Source organism: Podarcis muralis, chromosome 13 (assembly GCF_964188315.1).
Source record: "Podarcis muralis chromosome 13, rPodMur119.hap1.1, whole genome shotgun sequence".
Classification (NCBI taxonomy): Eukaryota; Metazoa; Chordata; class Lepidosauria; order Squamata; family Lacertidae; genus Podarcis; species Podarcis muralis.
In genome coordinates this window covers 17,991,036-18,012,852 of record NC_135667.1, presented here as the reverse complement: position 1 = coordinate 18,012,852, position 21,817 = coordinate 17,991,036, and the positions used below count along the sequence as shown (strand labels likewise).

The 21,817-nt window shown below is 44.0% G+C and overlaps 1 protein-coding gene across 2 annotated transcripts in view; it reads left to right on the top strand.

The window, feature by feature from the left end:
- SHISA7 (shisa family member 7) overlaps nt 1–20,185 on the top strand; it is a 40,809-nt gene extending 20,624 nt beyond the window's left edge. The window contains exons 4-6 of one of the 2 annotated variants that reach the window (XM_028702964.2): nt 1,553–1,618; nt 8,791–8,943; nt 9,398–20,185. In XM_028702964.2, the coding sequence (XP_028558797.2) occupies nt 1,553–1,618; nt 8,791–8,943; nt 9,398–10,011 (833 nt within the window). In that variant the 3' untranslated portion in view covers nt 10,012–20,185. Of the gene's footprint in view, nt 1–1,552; nt 1,619–8,790; nt 8,944–9,394 lie in introns of both variants that reach the window. The other variant, XM_028702963.2, reaches the window with a different exon arrangement.
- The last annotated feature ends 1,632 nt before the right edge of the window (nt 20,186–21,817 follow it).

The window sequence follows — 21,817 nt, the reverse complement described above, 5'->3', positions numbered from 1 at the left end:
ACTCTCCCAGCCTCACCTATTGCCAAGGGTGGAAGTTGTAAGGCTTACAATGGAACAGATGGCATGGGTCCTCCTTCCATGGCACCTTCATGCCTAGATCCTCAAATGGCTGCAGAAAGAGAGGGAAAGGGTTTGGCGGTCCCCAGATCCGTCTCCTGAATTTATTGGGCTCCAATGACAGAAGCCAGGCTGTCCTCTTCAACCTCTCCCTCCCTCTCAACCCTCAAATAAAGCATGCAATTTTCAGGCTTGTAAGATCGCCTGTTTCTTTCACTAGAGACCTAAGGTCCACCAGGTACAAGAAACAGGCTGAGGATTAAGGAACAGGGTGCCTCTGAGCACATCACTCAGTCCCAGGAATCTATTAACGGTATCAGGAAGACCAGCCGTTCCACAGAAAAATCCACTCTTGGTTTCCCCCCAAGCATTCTTTTTTAGTAGCTTAATTGGAAGGGTTTTGTTTTTTTTAAAAAGGGTTTCTTGCTATTATTTGTCAACTGGGAGTCAGAGACACCTTAAAGACCAACTAAGTTAGTTCTTGGTATGAGCTTTCGTGTGCATGCACACTTCTTCAGATACACTGAAACAGAAGTTGCCAGATCCTTCTATATAGGATATAGGGGTGAGAAGGTGAAAAATGGCTTTGTCATGTATACATCCCTTGCTTTTTCCTGTAAGACCTATTGCAGTCGTCAACAGGCTCATCACAGCTATCTGCCAATCACCCATTCCCACCACCCTTCTGAGTAATACCCCTCCCCACCTTCTCACTATATAGAAGGATCTGGCAACTTCTGTTTCAGTGTATCTGAAGAAGTGTGCATGCACACGAAAGCTCATACCAAGAACTAACTTAGTTGGTCTTTAAGGTGCTACTGGAAGGAATTTTTTTTGTTTTGACTATGGCAGACCAACACGGCTACCTATCTGTAACTGGGAGTCAGAGAGCCCTTGCTAAACTCCCGCAAACCCTCCAGTAGATCCTGATCTACCTTCTGCTCTGCCTTGCTCTAGTTGCCTCCTTGCGTACAGAGCAGGTGGGGAGAATGCAGCTGGGGTCTGGTTCAGCTGGGAAGAGGGCAGTCACAGTTGGGTTCTGCTTTTGGGCTTCCCATAGGCACCTTTGAGAACAGGATGCTGGACTAGAGGGGACTTTCACCTGAACATAAGCAGGGCCCTTCTTACATTCAATGTAAGCCTGCATCATTCATCCCTTTCAAATGATGGTGTGATCAATTTGCATGCCTAGGTCTGATCACAGTCCCAGCCTGCGCTGATATTCTCCCAGCCCAAACCCAGTTGTGAAATTTCCCAGCAACAAATAAATAATCTAGCAGCTAATGTTAATGCAGCCACACTGGCCCTGCAGACCAAGGTTGCCAGAATTGTTTGCAAGTTTGGAGCGGACATTTTTAGTCTGTGTTGGGTGACCTCTAGTGGCTGATCGAGGCAGATAAAAATGATCTCCAGCCTTAGCAGGTGAACGTTGTTAACATGGTCCGCTGCACCACATACACACACTTCTTTCTCTCGCTTTGTTTTTGCCTTGCAGATAACATGCACCATAATTACATCCACCTGAACGTCAACAGCCCCAAGCATCACACGGCCACTCTGGGTAAGTGCTGGGAGCAGCTAGGCAGATGTCACTAGGCAGAGTGACATCTTAGCAACTTGCTGATTCTCTATTGACTTATTTATTTGTTTAAATTAAAAATAATAATGATGGTGGACTGCTTTTTGGATAAAAAGTCCTCCTGCCCCCGAAGTGGCATGCAACAGTTTTTAAACCCTGAACATTATACTTTTGAGCACCATAAAACAGAGAGACAGGAGGCATACAGCATAAGATCAACAAAGCTAATCAGGGAAGCAAAACAACTTTAGTTGGAAGCTCATTGAAACAGGATAGTCTTTACTTGTTGTTGTTGTTTAGTCGTTTAGTCGTGTCCGACTCTTTGTGACCCCATGGACCAGAGCACGCCAGGCACTCCTGTCTTCCACTGCCTCCCGCAGTTTGGTCAAACTCATGCTGGTAGCTTCGAGAACACTGTCCAACCATCTCGTCCTCTGTCGTCCCCTTCTCCTTGTCTCAGGGTCTTTTCCAGGGAGTCTTCTCTTCTCATGAGGTGGCCAAAGTATTGGAGCCTCAGCTTCACGATCTGTCCTTCCAGTGAGCACTCAGGGCTGATTTCCTTTATAGTCTTTACTGCTTTCCCATAAACTGGCAGGCAGGGGGGGCTAAAGAGACCTTCCAACAAGGGAGGATGTTCTGGCGTGAATCTGGGTGCCCTACTGGAGAGGGATCATTGTTCAGGGGTAGAATATGCAAAGTGCATTTTCTACCCCTGACCAGTTGTCCCTCTCCAGTGCAGAAGGCCCCAGGTTAAAAAAGAATCAGGTAGCAGGTTATGTGAAGGGCCAAGGATGGGGAACTTGTGTGTCTTCCAGATGTTGTTGGACTCCAACTCCCAGTCAGCGGCAATGGATAATGGGAGTTGGAGTCCAGCAACATGGGCACCCTCGTTCCCCATCCCTGTGCTTTCTAGGTCATATGTACACCTTATATTTAAATAACTCTTACACTACTGTAACAGTCTTGGATTCCCGCAAATAATCATGAGAACTGTAGTTTATTTCTCAGCCACAGAGCTGCAATCCACAGCACCCTTAACAAATTCTCCCCACCTGCTCTGTACGCAAGGAGGCAACCACTGAGAAGTGGTATAAGAGTGCTTTAAAGGTAAAGTGTGGTTGTGAAAGAGAGTTGTCTTCAGTCAGAGTAGCCAATACCAGGCTAGGTGATGGATCAATAGTCTAACCTTATAGAAGATAGCTTCCTGACAGGACCAGCTGCAGGTCCGAGAGGCCCTCTGGGGTAGGCCCTATCCTCTGTTGGTTGGCTTACCTGGAGGAGGGAAGCAGTGGTCTGAGAAGTACCAGGTGGCTGTGTCTAGCCGCCATTTTTATTACGCACAATGCCCCCAATTAAGTGTCGCTCTACAGCATTGTGGGAAATTTAAAAGGCAGCTAGACTCAAACACCTGGCATTGCCAGGCCATGAAAAAATACATTTTAAAGGGGTTCAGGGCAGTTATTAGCAGTGGACCCTGCTGCAGTGCTGGTTCCTTGGTAGCTGCCCCAGGATATTGACGCCAGACCTGCTTTCTGTGTTGCACAGCTGAGAAGGCCCTGTCTCATATACACACCGGGGGATTTGGAGTCTTCCTGGATAATCTCAGTGGGGGAATCAAAAGCATGGTGTGAAGGGGGGGGGGGCTCATATCCCAGGGCTGTGTAGGCAGGTTGCCAAACATCTTGTCCCCCTGCTTGGAACTGCCAGCACTCATTCTTAGGGAGCCCAAGTTGTGGTGACTGAAGGTCTTGCAATGTGCTGGTTTTTTATCTGGGAAGGGGGAGGCTGCAGACCATGTGCAGAGTCTGCAACAGTCAAACGACAGGCCCATCCTTCATCCTGCTTTCCATGAACTTAAAGCCCATAGGGTAATTCCAGCAGTCAGAGCAGCAGGGAGAGTGCTCTGGTCACTTCAAAACGAGCTGTTTAATTCAGCCTGATTTGTTTGCGGAAATATTAGGTGATGTTGGTTAATTTATGAGCATTCAGTCTGATTTGCTTGTGGGGAGGTTGCGTCAAGCAAGTGTTATCCTGTACTTTCTTCTGCCTTTTCCTGCCACTTTCCTTCTTCCAAAAAGCCTGATCCTTTGGGGAAGTGGGTTTGTTTCACAAGAGCGCCAAATCAGCTTTAACTGTGCAACCTGAATTTACTGGGAGGTGATTCAATCCCACCTGAAAACTGTGACAGTCTGGAAGTGGCCTCTGTCCTTTGCGTGTTACAAAATCCATTGGTGCCCCAAGTTCCAAACTGAGTAAGTTTATTAAAGAAGATTATAAGGGGAAACGAGCAGACAGGCAGCGAGTATATAAAATAAAATAAAACAGCTTACTGGTCTCCCTAAAGATGTATTGAGCAGGATGATATTTCAAGCTGACTTACTTAAGGTGCTTCCAGATCTGTCCATCATCACCCTGTCCTGTCCATTCAGACGTCTCAGAGTGTCCTCATGATGTTTCCCAACATTTGCACTTACCTTGGGATTTTCCCCAACTGCTTAAACTATTTTGAGCTGCTTAATTTCCTGCCACAGAAAATCCAATATGTGAGAAAATGGGCATTTCCTTGATCTGCTTCCTCCATGCGGATAATCTGGCATACACAAAGCAACACGTAGGCTAATAGTATACTAACAATATTTATATAACACTATAACTGTTTCTTAATTCACAATCAGAAAACATACAGTATGTACATGGAGTCACAAACTAGTAAGAGTCAAGTAGATATTCCATGAAAAGAAATGATCAGATTAGAATTTGGCCGTAAAGAATCACTGAATATTGAGGCTAAATGCCTTCCAGAGTTAATATCCTATACAGAATTTTGCCGAGAATGAGCTGGAGCGATATGGTGCTACAAGCACAGCAACACAGAAGAATGATGGTGGGGTTCTCCAAACACAGGAACAGGGTGCTCTAAACAAAGCAACAACAACAGAACAGTCCTTCCAGGATAATAGACTGTTTCAATAAAAGTTCTTCATCCGCTGGCAATAATATAAAATAAAATCCATTACAATAAAATACAGTGATTGAAATGACATACCTGCACATTCTATAATGGGTTGTGATACAATAACAGATACATTACCAAGTCAAATGTCCACAAAGGTACACCAAATAACCGTGGATCAGCTGTCACTCAAAAGTGTAGCAAGCTGATACTGTTGGCTAAAACCTAGTAGCATTGTGAAGGCCACTAGCAGGTGCATTGAATTACACAGAATTATGTAGAATTTAAAGGTACAGCATCCAATATATAGCAAGGAGAACACAAACAGCAGCCATCTTAACAAGCAACTTAAACAGAACAATTAAAGTCTAATTCAGTATTTAATCCCCTGGGGGCAGGGGTGGAGGAAGGGGTGTGTGGGCCACCCCAGGTGTCACCACTGAGGGAGGTGACAAAATGCCGGGCAGCACTCACCGTGGGGCCTGCAGTGTGCCCAAGCCACACATCTCTCCTGGGAGAGACACGGTGGCTTGGGTGCATGCAGGGTCCACGCTGCCCAAATAGTCCACCCACTGCCTCCCCCCCCCCAGCTGTTTTTAAATCAGGAGGGCTGACATTACAGTTGTCCACTTAAAGTGGCCACCTGAAGAAGCCTCAGTTGATCCTGTACTCATTCTATTGCTTTTCCAGTAATGCTACTGGGGAAGCAGAACAGACATCCCATAACCATTCTGGGATTCTGTGCCATGTTCACCTGATCCGGAACTCAGATCGGATAAATGGGATTTTATCAAATGTGTCTCCCGCTTCATGTAGGTCATCCTTGCAGTTTCCTAGGAAAACAATAACAAAATCTATGGCTGCATTTAAGATGAGGTTTGAATCTTGTGTATCAGAGGAAAGTGGTTTACAAAAATGTAAATAACATCACACTAAAAAGCTAGTGGGTTCTCATTAAGACAAAACTACAAACTGACATGGAAACGTGGATAACTGAATATAAATTGGGGTGGTGGTGGTGAAATGGATGGATTTGCCCATCTCTAGATACAACACAGAAGGCAGAATTGAGTTGGGAACAGAGTGGGAGAGGACGGCCAGGTGGAATCGCCCCTCTCTCTCTTTCCAGCACAGCAGACAGAGGAGAAGGGAGGAATGAAGGGAGAGAGAGAGGAGGATGTCAGTTTCATCTCAGGACTGCTGATCCTGGTAGTCACTGTGCTTTGGCAGATGGAAGTGAATCTGCTCAGTGCTTAGCCAAGTGCGGAGGCAGGAGATTTCCCAGGCAGGCTCCCCGTCTCCCAAGCCTCCTTTGCTTTGCTACACTCTCTTGCTGCCCCTGCTTGAAGTACTTGAGGATGGGGCTTTGTTAGAACACCGCTTGACTTTTCGCACAGAATCCAGCCCTGCATGGTTCATATGAAGCTGCTGGTACGTTTTTAAAATCAAATTGTCAGCTTAAGGTTTATACGTATTTAGCAGAGTGGAGGGGTGGGGAGCTTGGAAGCTGGAGCTAACCCGCCACCCCCGTCATGTGTTTTATTTGTACATCACTGCCATGGTTTAGAAGGGTAAAATAAAATAAGACAGGACTCTGACTGGTACAGAGAAAAGGTTCTTTTCTTAAGAGTTACTTCCTATCCACAAAGATGGCTTTTGATTCTAAGTCTACAACATGAGAGACAGTTTCATGGCTGCCCTGTGCAGAAGGAGAGCAAAGAGAGATAGAAGCATGCAGAAGGAAGGGTAATAATAATAATAATAATAATAATAATAATTTATTATTTATACCCCGCCCATCTGGCTGGGTTTCCCCAGCCACTGTGGGCGGCTTCCAACAAAACACTAAAATACAATAACCTATTAAACATTAAAAGCTTCCCTAAACAGGGCTGCCTTTAGATGTCTTCTAAAAGTTTTTGCAGCTTAGGTTTCAGTGGGAAACCACAAAGTGTAGTTGCCCTATCATTTGTTAGACTCAACACTGCCCTCTACTGACTGGAGGAATGCAAGGTTGCTCATACCCAATAGCTGCCTTCTACCGAGTCATGTGTCTCAGTGAGACAAGCGCAAGTAGCTTGGCCATAATAGGCGTATGTTTAGTGCAAAACAATTTAAGAGTATTTTTTGTTTTGTTTTGTTACTGAGGCATTATTTTGTGTTTTACAAATTATTTAGCTATGACAATAATGGAGGATAAATAACAAAAGAACAAGCAGTTCTTCACGCAGAAAAGACTAAACGAGTTAGTAGAGAACCTGCTGTGAGGAAACAGGAAATTGCCAATTAAGACCAGTTAATAATGCTACAGCCGGGAGGGAAATCAACTCATGGAAAAGCAGAATACCTCCTTAACAGGAGAGGGGTGTCTAACAAAACAACCTGTGGTGGACTCCCATCCATGTCAGTGGTCCCAACCCTCTGCTCACTCACCCACCCACTTGTTCCCCTTGTTGTGGTTTGGCCCTGAGAGAGGGGCTGAGGCAAGGAATTAATCACATATCATTTTCACGTTCCAACAATGCTCTAGGGCAGTGGTTCCCAATTAGCTAAGTACTGCAAACTCCTTGTTTTTCAAAAGCCAATCATGGACTTTTGATAATTTTGATGTCCTATGGTTGTTACTGTTATGTGAATGGTGCCATGGGCCCCTTGGGTGGGTCACGTGGACCCCCAATTGGGAACCACTGCGCTAGGGCACTGTGGGAAAACCAAAATGGTGGGCAGCTTCCCAGCCACTTGCCTCCATGGCAACACTGAAGAGCCCTGCCAGGACACGTGGACCCTGGCAACTGGCAGCCCCAACACATATCTATCACATTTTGCAAGCCCACACTGGAAAGACTGGTGCTGCAATTATGTTTTAGTTGGAAAAAGCCACTCTGAGGGTGAGGGAAGAAAGAGCAAGGTCGGCTGCTCTTGGTTGTCTTGGTGTTCCACTTGCAGCTGAGTTGATTGTAATCAGGAGAGGAAATGCCAAGGTCTTCTTGGTGGATGAGGTTGTCATGGAGGATAAGGCAATCGGTGGCTACTAATCCTCATGGATATGCTGTACCTGCCCTGTTGAAGGTTATATGCCTCTGAATATTGGTTGCTGGAAACCACAGGAGGGAAGAGTGCTGTTGTGCTCAAGTTCTGTTTTTAAGCTCCCCATAGGCACCTGGTTAGATGGGCCACTGGCCTCATCCAGCAGGGCTCCCCTTGTGTGTGTGTTTTATTTATATTTATAATTTTCATTATTACCATTTCCAAAATCACATTCAAGTACAAATTTCCACCGTTAATATCTTTCTTTTAATAAAAACATGCAGTGACTTCCCTTCTTCCCCATCCCTGGTTCCTTTAATTTTCCCACCATTCCTGCATATTCTTATATATCCATTTAGATCTTTTTCTCCCCTTTCTTCCTTTATTATATATTATGCTGCTGAATTTACCTTAATGCTGCCAGTGTTTTCACTTGCTTACAATTATTTTCCAAATACTCCACAACGTTTCCCCACTCCTCTTCACATACTTGGTCTTCTTGCTCTCTTCTTTTACCTGTTAGACCTGCTAACTCTGCTTAGTCTATCATTTTTAATTGCCAATCCTCCTTTTTAGGGACCTCACTCACCCGCCATTTTGGGGGCTGAAAAGATCCGAGCTGCACTCCTTTGTGTTCTTATGTCCTTAAGGTGAAGGTGAATCAAGGGAGAGATTCCAGACAGCAGGCACCGTGAAGGGGAAGCTGTGTGTAGTTCAGGCAGACAGCCCAAGACATTTCGGCCCCTGAGGCAAACCCAAAAATGGTACCCTCTCCCCGCCAGGGAAGAAGGGGTGAGGGAAGATCTACATCAGGAACAAGGAGGCGGGAAGAAAGATGAAAATCAGGATCTGCTGTCCGGTAGATTCTGCTGCCTGAGGCAGTCACTTCACCTTGCTTCATGTGTGGCCTGGCCCTGTACTGTCTGAATTAAGCACATGCTCTGGGGAACTTAACAGCCATCACTAACCATGTCCACAAGAGTGTAGGACGACAGTATAATAAATATGGGAATGCCAAAGGTTGTCAGCATTGTCACTTGGATGCTCAGTAAAAAATGACAAATGACTAAATAGCTAGCATGGAAGCAACTCGTCTTACTAAAACTCCAAATGCCCTGGAAGTCAGTCTGAGTTGAACTAATATGCTTTCTCTTCTTTCTCTGTCCCCTAAAAGATTGGCATGTGAACCACACGCCCAGCCACTCAACCACGAAGTACAACACCCTCAGCTGCTCCCGTTCTTTCCACAATCTTTCCCATCTGCCCCCGTCATATGAGACAGCCGTCAAGTCAGAACTTAACCGCTATTCTTCACTCAAGCGCTTGGGTAAGCTGGAGCATTTAGGAAGGGAATACTGGGAGGATATTGTTGCTGCTCTTCTCCAAAGGCTAATAACTTGAGCCTTTTTCCTTCATGATATAGCAGTATCATCCCTGACCCTGTTTCCTCTATTCTGAAAATTTTCAAACGTGGGCTTACATTGCCATTGAGCCTCTCTTGGGCTCCTTATGTGACGTGCTTGGTTGTTGATAGCGCAGAAGAAAAACTGCCTTTATAATGCAAATGAGAATTTTAGCCAATGTATGTATTATAAATTGTTTGAGGGCCAAATCAGATGTGATTTTATTGCTTCATCAGTCCATTTCACATACCGATCATGAGGTATTTGTGTTTCTTGGGAGTGGAGGGTGTCTGTTTTCCCCTCCTCTTTCGTCACATCCACCAGTCCACCTTTTCATCATTCAGTGACATCTTACTTATCTCCCCTACCTCCCAGCAGCTGAGAAGGACTTGGATGAATTCTATGCCAAACGGAGGCATCTTGCCGAACTGACCCGAGGGACTCTGCCCTTACATGCCATGAAGATGAACTACGACACGGATGCTTACTCTGAGAAGTCCCACAACCCACGGCGCGTCATGTCACAGGAACACATCCTTTCCGATGGTGGCGGTGGAGGGGGAAGCTACCGCCCATCTCACTACGACTACACTATTCCTCGAGAGCGCGTCATATCTCACGAGCACCTCCTCTCCCGCGAAAACTTGCATTCTCAGGAGCGCCTGCTGTCTCCTGAGCGTCTTCATCAGCGCACAGGTCCCTTCCAGGAGATGCATCTGGGCCACCAGAAGGCCCTCTCTCAGACCAACGTCTGCGCCAGCAGCACTCCCATGCTTGAGCACCACCACGTGATGATGAAGAACTCTCACCCCACCTCCAACAACTCCCCCAAGGCATCTGCTCCTTGGGAAGGCAGTACTAGCCAGGCTGCCACCCGGCGCCAAGGCTTTGCAGCCAAGAGGCAAAGCACCATTGATCAAGTCCAGTTCATCCCTGGGCACCACCCAACCCAACACCTCCCTACTGGCAGCAAGAACGAGGTCACCGTGTGAGAGGCCCCTAATCCCCAACTCAGGTTGATTTGACTTTTCAAGGCCATATTTCTCTACCCTTTTCTGCTCCACCCCACCCTTTCTTTGGTGCTCACCATCTTGGGGCTCCTTTTGTTTTTTTAAAGCCCTATGGCCTCCATCTTGGTTGATGTCAAGTCCTAGTCTGGTCTTTGATAATGATACCATCTCAGTCTTCACTGGCTTTTGATGGTGTCCAACCGACCTGCCAGGTCTTGACAATCTTTGATGATGACGTTGGCTGTCAGTATTTAATGACATCAACACTATGGCTCATGGTCAAGATGCAATGGTGTCAAGGCCAGCTTGGTTTCTTAGAGGAAACCTACTGCACAATCTTGGTCAGTTTCTGAAGATGTCAAAATTAGTAGGTCTCATGTATTAGATTCTGCTGCTATCTCTTCCCATAGTCTGTTGACATCACTGCTGTCCAGATCTGATTACATCAAGGCTGAAAGAGACTTGGCCTGTGGATCCTTCACAGCATCAATAACGTAGCCTTGGTGATAGTTTTGGGTCATGTTATAATTGCCAGGTCCCATCAGTCTTTGATAACAACAACACTAGTGTTGTCCGTCAACATTTGATGGCATCATTTCTGTGGGCTTTGTCTCAGACTTTTGAAGACTGAAGACAACCGCTGTGGATTTATTATGAGGTTGGCAAACTCTGTCTCTGGTACTCCAAGCGCTGTGAGCATTGCCAACCCTTGTGGATGCTCCATTGACCAACTGACACCATCAACACCATCAATGGTGTCAACACTGTGGACTCTGTCAGCTGCAGATGATGTAAGCGCTGTGGGTCTTGTTGACCTCTGATGCCCACACCATCAACATTTGATGGTGTCAACACTGTGGACCTTTGATGACATCAACATTATGTGACTTGTCAGTTATAGATCATGTCAACGGAGAGAACGTTTTGTCAGTATATTGATTGTGATATAACCCACCAGGGCATCACATGGACTGATGACGTCAGATGTGTAGGTATTGTCAATACTGTATGATGTTGGGGCAAAACAGTCGTACCGATGTTTGAAAAGGCCTTGTCAACCATTTGATGATAGTACTGCCAATCTTGATGATTAAGAATGATGTCAAAGTTCCTGTGCCTGTCACCTATTGATGATTTCAGCACAATGGATTCAGCCAGTAGCTACCAATATCAAAAGTAGCCAGGCTCTGCAATGATGTTGACTTTTAGTGAGTTCATCACTGTGGGCCTCATCCACCTTTGTTGACATCACTGACTGCTTTGAGCTCATCCACGTCGAACGAAGTCACCTCCTTGGGGCTTCATCTGTTTTATGGCTGGGATCAACACCTTGGACCTAGTTCACGCCAGCACCTTTGTAGGGGGGCCAGGGGCATCTGGCCCTACTGGTGCACAACATGAGGGCATAAAGGATCTGATGGCATGGCCACACCATTTGTTCATGCCGTGGCAAAGGAAACAGATGTGAGCCCCCTCCCTGCTCCTTCCTGACATGCGCTCCAAGACGAGAAAAGTGGGTCATGGTGGGCAGCCCTCTTGTCTTGCTGCATCCAATATTGAGTTTGGTCACTACTTGAAGGTGCAGGAAGTGGAGCTTTGCACACACCCTTTGCAACTCTCACCCCACACATCCCATCCTTGTTTTATAACCTTGCCAGGACTCTGCCCGTAAGGGATCTAGGGCAGGGTCAGGTCCACCCTCTCCCTGCTTCTGCTGTACATATCTTTATATATCGCTAGCACTCTGTCAATTTTTCTAGTGCTTTTTATTTACCTCCCAGTTACTGGGGGTATCCATCAATGCCTGTTCTTTGGTTCTCGTGAGTGTAGCTTTTAAAGGAGTCTCGGCTCTTTCAAACATTATTCTAATAAACAAATTTCCCACTATCCCTCCCTTTCCTTGCCCCCAATTATGCTCAGGACTCTTAAAAAATTCACTTTTACATCTTCTTTCTAGTAACTTTTCTGAATATTTTTTGTTTTTTTTTAATTAAATGAGGAGATATAAAGAGTATGGCCAGCATTCAGCAGGAGATGAAAGATAAAAGTATTTTTAAATGGAATTGGTTTTATTAATAGTATCCTCCCTCCTGAGTCTTAAATTTCATTCTTTAAATATTTATTTCACGTTCTGGGCTGTTTTAGCTGAAAGAAGTGTCCCTAGATTGAATTTTTATTTTCAGATGCTACTTTTGTCAATTTAGGCTACAATCCTATGCACATTTACTCAGAAGAAAGTCTAATTTAACTCAGTAGGGTTTACTTCTGAGTAGACATGTATAGGATTTAATGTAAATCAGTTTTGTTTCACCTACCTCTGTCAACGGGTGGAGTTTTGCAGTGGAACCTAATTTTCTTTTTTTAAAAAAAATGATAGAAAGTATTTTTAAAATAACATGCTTGATAGTGGAAATATTTTTGTTTTCTATTTTTCCCCTGACTCTGAATGACTCTGCACATTCAGACTGGGGCAGAGAAAGGGACACCATTTGTACTAGAAAGGAAAAAAAGTGAAGTACTGAATTTATATCAGCAGGTTTGTATACCTCAAAATTAACAAGCTTGGCAACGGACTTTTAGTCAGAGGGACAATCAAGTTTTAGGGATAAAATTCTGGGCAGTATATCAAAAAACATCGCTGCCGAGATCAGAAATATGTGAGATGTTGAAGATTTTGGAAATGTATGACTCTTTCAAATGTCATCCGTTTCCAAATACAGGTGGATTTTTGTTTCAGCACTTAGTTTCGATCACTTTATTTTCTCTTCATTTTGACATTACTTTAGCTTTCACTCTTGCTCTTATGTAACTTCTTAGAGGTCCTTTTCCAGTTCAGAAAAAGCTACAGCCTGTCTCTATTTCTCTCTCTAGCTGTCCCTGATGGGCCCTGTATAACTTGTACATATAGCAGTGCCAGGCTGTAGTTTAGGGTACTGTAATTCACCCCGGTAGCCCCTGGAGGGGCAGATAATGATCCTCTTGCAGTCTAAAGCCATCTTGCGCACATCTCTGCCTCTTTTCCTCCTTGTTCAGTACCATACCCCTTTTTCTTCCCTACCAAACTCTAATCAAGGGCTAATGAACCCCCACCTTCACCCCGTTCTTCTTTCTGGGGCTGGCGGGTTATATATTTCGTTTGTGAACTTCTCAATGCAAAACCTTGAAAGAGGCAATGGTGATGGGTACAATATTCTCCCGAAAGAGAGAGAGCGAGAGCGCGTTGTTGGAAAGGGGCACTTGGTAGGTAACTAATTTGAGGACTTGCAACTCTGGAGCAGGATCTGGACTGAATCAGAGAGCAGTCCATTTTGTTTTCAAACTTACAGCCTTGTGGGAATTCTTTCCACATGGACTAATCTGTAGGAGATCCCAAGCATGTGGCAAAGGATTGTGCGCAGCACATTTTGAATTCCTACTCCTTTCACACTAGCGCCCTTTAGTGCTAAGGAGACACTGTTTCCACACAATTAGGGCTTGACCACACCAGTTTATTGTGTGTTTGCATTCCTGTTTAATTTGCATAGTCCACATGATGTTACCTTAAAATGACACCAGCCTTGGTGCTTCTGCTCTGTAAATTCAGGGTTACCTGATGCAGAGATAATTAAATAAGTTGGGAGAAATCAGACTCCAAACAACTCCACTCAGGATCACAAATGAATTGTTTCAGTGTTTCTGGGTGGGTGGATCAACTGTCACTTTCTGCTGCTCCCCTTTCTATGCCCACTAGTTCCTCAAGGATTTCGTTTCTTTTTTTGTTTTTCTCCTGAATGGAGGGATGTATATTTTTCTTTTGATCTCTCAGATTTGCACAAAACCAGAAAGCTGCATGAGCAAATCACATGAACAAATTCAACACCCGATGTATAGAGCAGCTATCTGGAAAAAAAATGTGCTGAGAGCTTACAACTGCTTTCATGTATTTTCTATAGCCTGCTAGTAAGCACCACTAGGAGCTTAACTTTATATTTCTATAGCTTTGGATCCCTCAGATGTTAACAAAACTGGAAAACTGCCCAAGCAAATGACACTTGCCATATTTCTAGCTAGCTATGTGTATCTATTAGATATAGATGTGTTTTCTTTTGATTACTCAGATTTGCACAAAACCAGAAAATTGCACAAGCAAATTTACAATTGCCTGTGTGCTTTTGTACACTTCTTGGGCAGGGAAATTTGTGTGCATGCCCTGTCGGCATTTAGTTGGCTTTACAGAATCCGCAGATTAGAAGGCAGGGACAAACATTAAAAAGGACGCCTACTGGTGTGAACTGGAAAAACCTAAGTTTCTCCTCATATACAAATTCAAATGTATGCTGGTGTGGACCAGTTTGGTATAATTTGAATGTGTGTGTGGGGGGGGGGAGTGGAGTAACAGCAAAATAATGTTCAAATGTGGACGAGCCCTTAGAGCAAGGGTCTGCAACCTTTTTCAGCCATGGGCTGGTCCACCGTCCCTCAGACCATGTGGTGGGCCAGACTATACCATATTTTGAAAAAAATAATAATGAACAAATTCCTATGCCCCACAAATAATCCAGAGATGCATTTTAAATAAAAGCACACATTCTACTCATGTAAAAGCACGCTGATTCCCAGACCATCTGCGGGCCGGATTTAGAAGGCGATTGGGCCGCATCCAGCCCCCGGGCCTTAGGTTGCCTACCCCTGCCTTAGCGGAAAGTAGAATTATGGTAAAATTTAATATAACACAATATATTATCCATAGTCAAGATCCTCCTATTGTTAGTCATAAGAAAGGCCCACCAACATTAAGCACAAGTTTCCTTTTGTAGCTTCAGCCTGCTTTATTTCTTCCCCCTGATGAAGCCTGTTTGGTAATTAGGGAATAACAGCCTGTTAATTGCACCTTGAATAGCCTCCCTTGATTGCTCCAGTAGACTTTAATTGCTGATTTTCTCTTGCTATTTTTATAGTGAAATTGCTTTATTTTGCAATATGTATTTTTTAAAATAAATAATAATAATGAAAGAAAACCAGTAATTAAATCAACTTTCCCTTTAGGAACCCAAACTGACACTGAGGTATATTACTGAGAACTCCTTATAGACTTCTAGGTTTTAAAACTTCAGCACACACACAAACCAGTTTATCATAGCTCCTAGCCGAAGAGAGGCAGAAAGGTCAGGCTGCTTTCCTTGGTTTAAAGCTTGCAGGTAGCTGAAAAGAACAGCAACAGAAGTAATCCTAAAAGTAGACAGATCTCAAGTATAACCTGCCTGACATAATGTTGGATTTTTGTTTAAGATTTTTAGCAGCCAGAAGGCCTGGGTGAAGGCAGCAGAAACCTGAGGAAACTGTTCCCACATAATGAGGCTTTCAATATCAGAAGAATTTCCAACCCACGATCTCTTGGATTGGTTCCAAGAATGGGCAGGGGGACACAAACCTCTGAAAGGTGAGGGCCCCCTAGCCCCATAAGTGCCAATACTTTATCAGGTCAGCTATCACAATTGTGCTTAAAATATACAGGGGTGCATTTTTAGAAGCTGCATTAATATTTAAAGATCCATGAAAACATTGCGAGCCATTTTCTGAGGTTTTGGAGCATTTTTTGATGAGGTTCGTTCTGCCAACATATATCACTTCTGCGTTTCTCTTACAAATTGTTAGGAGTACAATTGTACTCCGAGAGATCAGTGGAACTGTGCAGCTGGGAGGTGCCCTATTTGGTAGTTGAATTAGAGGCCTAGGAAGACTGGGAATGCTATGGAAATGGCAGGATTAATGTAGGGAGGAAAGCAATGACAAACCTAGACAGCATCTTAAAAAGCAGACATCACCTTGCCAACAAAGGTCCGTATAATTCAAGCTATGGTTTTCCTAGTAGTGATGTATGGAAGTGAGAGCTGGACCATAAAGAAGGCTGATCACCGAAGAATTGATGCTTTTGAATTATGGTGCTGGAGGAGACTCTTGAGAGTCCCATGGACTGCAAGAAGATCAAACCTATCCATTCTGAAGGAAATCAGCCCTGAGTGCTCATTGGAAGGACAGATCCTGAAGCTGAGGCTCCAATACTTTGGCACCTCATGAGAAGAGAAGACTCCCTGGAAAAGACCCTGATGTTGGGAAAGATTGAGGGCACAAGGAGAAGGGGATGACAGAGGATGAGTTGGTTGGACAGTGTTCTCAAAGCTACCAGCATGAGTTTGACCAAACTGCGGGAGGCAGTGGAAGACAGGAGTGCCTGGCGTGCTCTGGTCCATGGGGTCACGAAAAGTTGGACACGACTAAACGACTAAACAACACAAAAATGTTCATTTAGTTGCTTGGCCTTCGCGTGCCGCTGGCCCTCAGAGAAACCAGATCATTATCACTAAACCGGAGCAAGTGGCAATCAGGTTTTCTCTGGATTGACGTTTGCTCCAATTTATCACTGAAAAGCAAGTTGTCTGGCAGAAAGCAATGGGCATATTAATATGTGTGTGAGAGAAGTGACTGTTCAAAGTGTGTGAGGCAAAGCAGCCAACTCCTAGGAGCTGAGGGGTCTTCACCCCCACCAATATAATATTTGAGGGGGCTGCCCCGCCCAGTTGATGGGCATTGCCATTCAAATAGTGTGCGTGCACCGTGTCATGTGACCTGCCCCCCCCCAATATTTTATTCAAGTTGGCATCCCTGGTGTTAGATAGGTGTGACTTATTATGGGGAATGTATGGGAAGTGGTTCAGACAGTCCTTTCTGTTATGGGAACGCAGGAGAGAGTTGCAGAAAACAGAGTGAGCAGGGAGTGTGTGTCTGTGTGTTCCTGGTTTTGAGGAATGAATGGCTAATCAACAAAGATTGCTTCATTTATTTTTCTGCTGGCTGGTTCTAGCTAGCCTTGATTACGACTTCCTCAAAATGAGCTTGTAAAGGGGCCTCCAACCATCTTGGGCACCTTCCGCTGCTGCTTTCACTGCTCTTCTTGTAGTGTGAAATCTAGAGAATGTAGGGTATCGTTTGGGATGACCTTTTCCAAAATCGATTTCCTTTCTAAGATTGTTCCTTTAAGGGCAATCTCTTATTCTAAAATTTCACTGGAAATTTCCTTCCTTTTGAAGCTGAGCTGTAATCTCCCTCCCTCTAGAGTCCGTGGGGAGACTTCTTCCTTCAGCAGGTGTGTTAGAGAGTCCATACTTTTTCTAGAGAAAAGTTGATGTATTCCTGTTTGTATAATTGACCAGCTCTTTCATCAAATCACTGTTAGGTAGGATTCTTTCTGTTCCTAGAAATGACTCCCTCATCATAAAATTAGGATGGTAGTTGCTTCATCCTAGGGATGGGTACTCCTTCCCTCTAGAATGGAACTGGACAACTTCTACATTTGCCAACAGACCCCTCCTTTTTGTGTTGGATTAGAATCTTGCACTTTAAAAAGTTGGTTTGTTATAGCCCTTCTTCTGGGGTTAATTTTCCTCCTTTTTAGAGTTGGATCCAACCATACTCTTCCAACTACTTCCAATGGCAGGCTGAGGGGCCCTTATTGTGTGAAAAAGGGGGGGAAAGTTATGGAGAACTTCCATTGCCTGCTGGCATGCATACTCATCAACAGCTGTGATTTTGGTTAGGCTTTTTGTTTTGTTAATAGGAGAAAAAGAAGAACCGTGTATTATAAATATATATGTATATGTATTGAACGGAGACTGTTTGGGAGCCACTGATGTCTCTTTCGCTCATGAACCATGTGACAAAATATTAAAATAAGCCATACACACGATCATACCAGCAAGCCCAGACCTGAGAGCATCAGGTGCTCATCCCAGTTCACCAGTGGGATGAGATAGACTCAATCATGGGTGGGCTGGGAGGTATGTTGGCGAACCCAACAAAGTTGTGTGCAATTCTACACGTGTTAGTGCCCTGGATCTTCCTTCAGCATGCTTCTCCCAAACATTAAAATGTGGTACAGGGTCACTCCCCACCTAACTAGTTTTCTTTGTGGAAAAGTTCGTACAAGAAAGTAGAGGGTTACAGTAATGGGTGAACCACAGTGTACTGGTGTGTCCCATGGCTGCTTGAACAGTCTCTATTCAGTATGCAAATAATGTGTGGCGTGCTTCTAGCAATAAGGTACAGGGGTTATCTTAGAGTAGGAAAATAGTAATATACGAAGCAGCCCACAGTGGCCCTTCTGAATGAGAGGGAGAGAGATCTGATCCCACCCCACCCCACCCCACCCATGTACCCGAAGACCAGTTGAGAGACTCGGCAAAGCCATTGAGGGTTAGGAGGTCCTAGCAAGCTACATACCACACTAATGATGTGATTAGCAACCCCACACACGTGGGAATTTGCATGTTGTATGGGGGGGGGAGAGATTTCATTGGCACCAGTACTCAAAGCACCTGGTGTTTAATTTTGTTAAAATCATTATGTGATTGGTCATGATTAGCAATCACTGCATTAACATAGTATTCAATTGACGTAATATATGCAGTTATACCCTTAGAAAGAGTGTCCAAAACAGTATGGGGTATTCGGGGGAGAGAAGCATGAACCGCTTGGCCTAGGGGGTCCTGTCCAGGATTGAAAGGTCTCCTTCATACACTTACAGCAGATTTACATTCAGTCTCCTCTCTGTTGCAGCTTGGTCTGTTTCAGAAGTTGTAAAATACGAGCATTTTCCTCTGAAAGAGCTGCGTAACTTTTGATTAATATTCACAGATACTGGGTATCCAATGAAACAGTTCTGCCCAGTGGAACTTCTCCAGTCTCTCATCTCCCCATGTGTCACCTCCATGACCCCCAAATTCTGTCCTGGAGGCTTTGAGGAACAGATTTAGTGGAAGTATGGGGTGGTGGTGGGGAAGAAAGAGTGGGAAAGTTCCATTGCACAGCAAAAAGCCCCTGTGATAGCGTATCTGTTTTGTTCGGTACCAACCATTATTTGTGAATACTAATCAAAAGTGAAGCAGCCAATTCAGAGGAAAATTCTAGTATTCTGTTTCGTTAGGTACCACCCACATTCTCCAGTACTTCTCCTCTGTGCCACATTGCCACTGCAACCCTGCTTCTTGGAAAACTCTGGATTGAGACCACAGCACATTGTGGGGGTGGGGTGGGGTGGGGCCAGCTGTACACATGGGTAATTCCCTGGCTTTGTTTCTGGATATTTAAACAAAAAGCAGCCACAGATACCTGAAATTGGGAGTGGAGGACAAATGAAGAGAAAAGGCGCTTCCCACTGGTCCTTCCCTTGTCTTCCTGCCCCTGGTCCATTCAGAATGCCCCAGATGTTTTTAAGAATGATGTGCAGCGCCTGCATCATTTTCCATAGAAATGGGGAAGCAGTGGTAGAAATAGTTTTTAACAGAAGAACAGGCAAAAAGGTTCAACTACCCCTCCCTTCTTCCCAGGTCACAGACACACCGTACATTTAAAGCATCCTTATACCACTTGAACAATCATGGCTTCCCCCAAAGAATCCTGGGAACTGTGGTTTGTTAATGGTGCAGAGAGTAGTTAGAAGACCTCACAAAGCTACAATTCCCTGTATCCTTAACAAACTACAATTCCCAGGATTCCTTGGAGGAAGCCATGTCTGTTAAAGTGGTATAAGAGTGGTTTGAATGGATTGTGTGGATGTGACCACTCTCTTAATTACGATTTATAAGCCTGCTTTGCATTTAAATTAACATGTTGGGAGGAAGAATCAAAGAGCTACCGATCATATGTACATTCCCATTCCACTGTCTCTCACCTCCACTGTCCCTTAAAGAGTAGGTGTCTCCTCAACCACCCCACATCCTCTCAACGTTAAAAAAAATCACATTGCACACAACTTTCTGGGTGCCAGATTTACCATGCAATCCAGTGCATCTTTACTCAGAAGTAAATTCCATTATGTTCAGTGGGATTTACTCCTAGGGAAGTGTGTATAAGACTGCAGCCTTAATCAGGTAAAATTAAATGCTATTTAAAGCACCAAACAAACAAAAACAACAAACACACATGACCATTTACAAAAGAGTACAAAATTTAACCGAAACAGGTTTCATCTGGTAGGAGTTATAAGCAAAACTCCACAGTATCTGGGCTTATTTCCCCCAGGCCCAAGAGTCGATGTTGTTTAAGGGACAGATCCATTTGTTATAAAGTTTCTCTAGAATTGCTGTAATTTTGTTTTTCAATAAACTAATGTTTCCAGCTGCTCCTGGTGGATTTTTCCCTCCTCCATTGATAGACAATGTTGCTGAAATACAGATGGCTCTAGAATGGCTAATTAAATGGGGATCACGTTTTCTGGGGGCAGATGCTTCTGTAGAGATCTATCATAATTTTGCGCTAAATACCACACTTCTATACAGTTTAAACACGCTTTAGCTTCAGTTACATTCTAATATGCATCTGGCTTCACCATAAGGGAGTTGCCTCAGGTGGTATATTTCAGGCAAGAAACTCAATGAATTGCTTTTTAAACTTTTTTTGTAAAAGTAAATCTTGTGTTAAATGTCTTTGACTCAATTCTGTAAACTGTAGTGATATTGGAGTTATAAAGCTGGGTTTGGGAGTGCCAAAGGGATGGGAAAGGAGTGACATTAACAGTGTGCTTTGTCGTAGTAAAACATATATGCATATGCATACATAAATACATCACAACAGCTTTATGTTTTATCAGCATTACCAGTTTGGAGAGAAGACAAGTCTACATTGTATGGGGTGGGAATTAAGGGCAGTTAAATCCCACCTCCCAATGCCTTGGCTTGATCATGTGTTCACTCAGACAGGACCAAGTGTACTCACTAATCAACACTGAGATAAACAAGTACATACAACTGTTTGATGTCTAATACACTCCTCTGCTTCTATTTATCATGTGTGCAGAAACAGAGATAAAATTAGTAAAAATCCTCAACCCTGCATGTTAACATTTATTTAGCTATGCATTTGTTTTTGTTATCTGCCATGCAGGTGGCATTTCTATAAAACCAGTCTGCTAAAACCATTAAAAAAGCATAATAAAACATCAGTCAAATCAAACATTTTTGTCTTAACAGTGCAATCCTATGTACATCGACCCAGCAGTAAACCCCATTGAGCTCAATGGGATTTGCTCCCAGGTGAGTGTGTATAGAATTGAGGCCTACAGGCAAAATATGCACCTCAGCACCAATTATAAGGCCCGATTATAAGTCTGAAATCAAGTGTATTATCTTGGCAGAAGTATATGTGTGCCAAATGCAGCTTTCTATCTGTTCTGCAAGTATCCTAACAGTTCCCACTGCATGCCCCATGAGTGAGCCTTTTGTAAGGCTCAAGTATTTTTATATATGTAATATCTATCTACAATATATGGTTGTTAGTATTATTCTAAGTATAGCCTTATTTTATCAATCATAGATGTCTATTTTAGCTCCAAGATATCAGTCTTTTTATTTTTTATTCCCTTTGCGTCAGTCTCTGGGCTGGTTCGGCCATCCTCAGCTGCAAGATCCTTTTCTAATTCTGTTTATTAGGAAGATATACCGGTAAATATTGTTCTAAACCAGGAGTGAGAAACCTCAGGCCTGGGACAGTGGATGTGGCCCTCCAGGCTTCTCTACCCGGCCCTCAGAATTCTCCCCAGCCACATCTCCACACGCTTCACACCCACCTTGAGTCCTTGAGTATTTGTACCTGGCTGGAATGGAGGAGAGAGAGCTGAAGGAGTAGAAACTAGCCTGTTGTACAAAGGAAACATTTCCATTCCTTGCTCTGCCTACTTTTGCCTCTGTCATACAGCTTGCCTAGAAGGTTGTTGTGGTCCTCCACAGCAGCAAAAAGTCAACTATGTTCCCAGTGA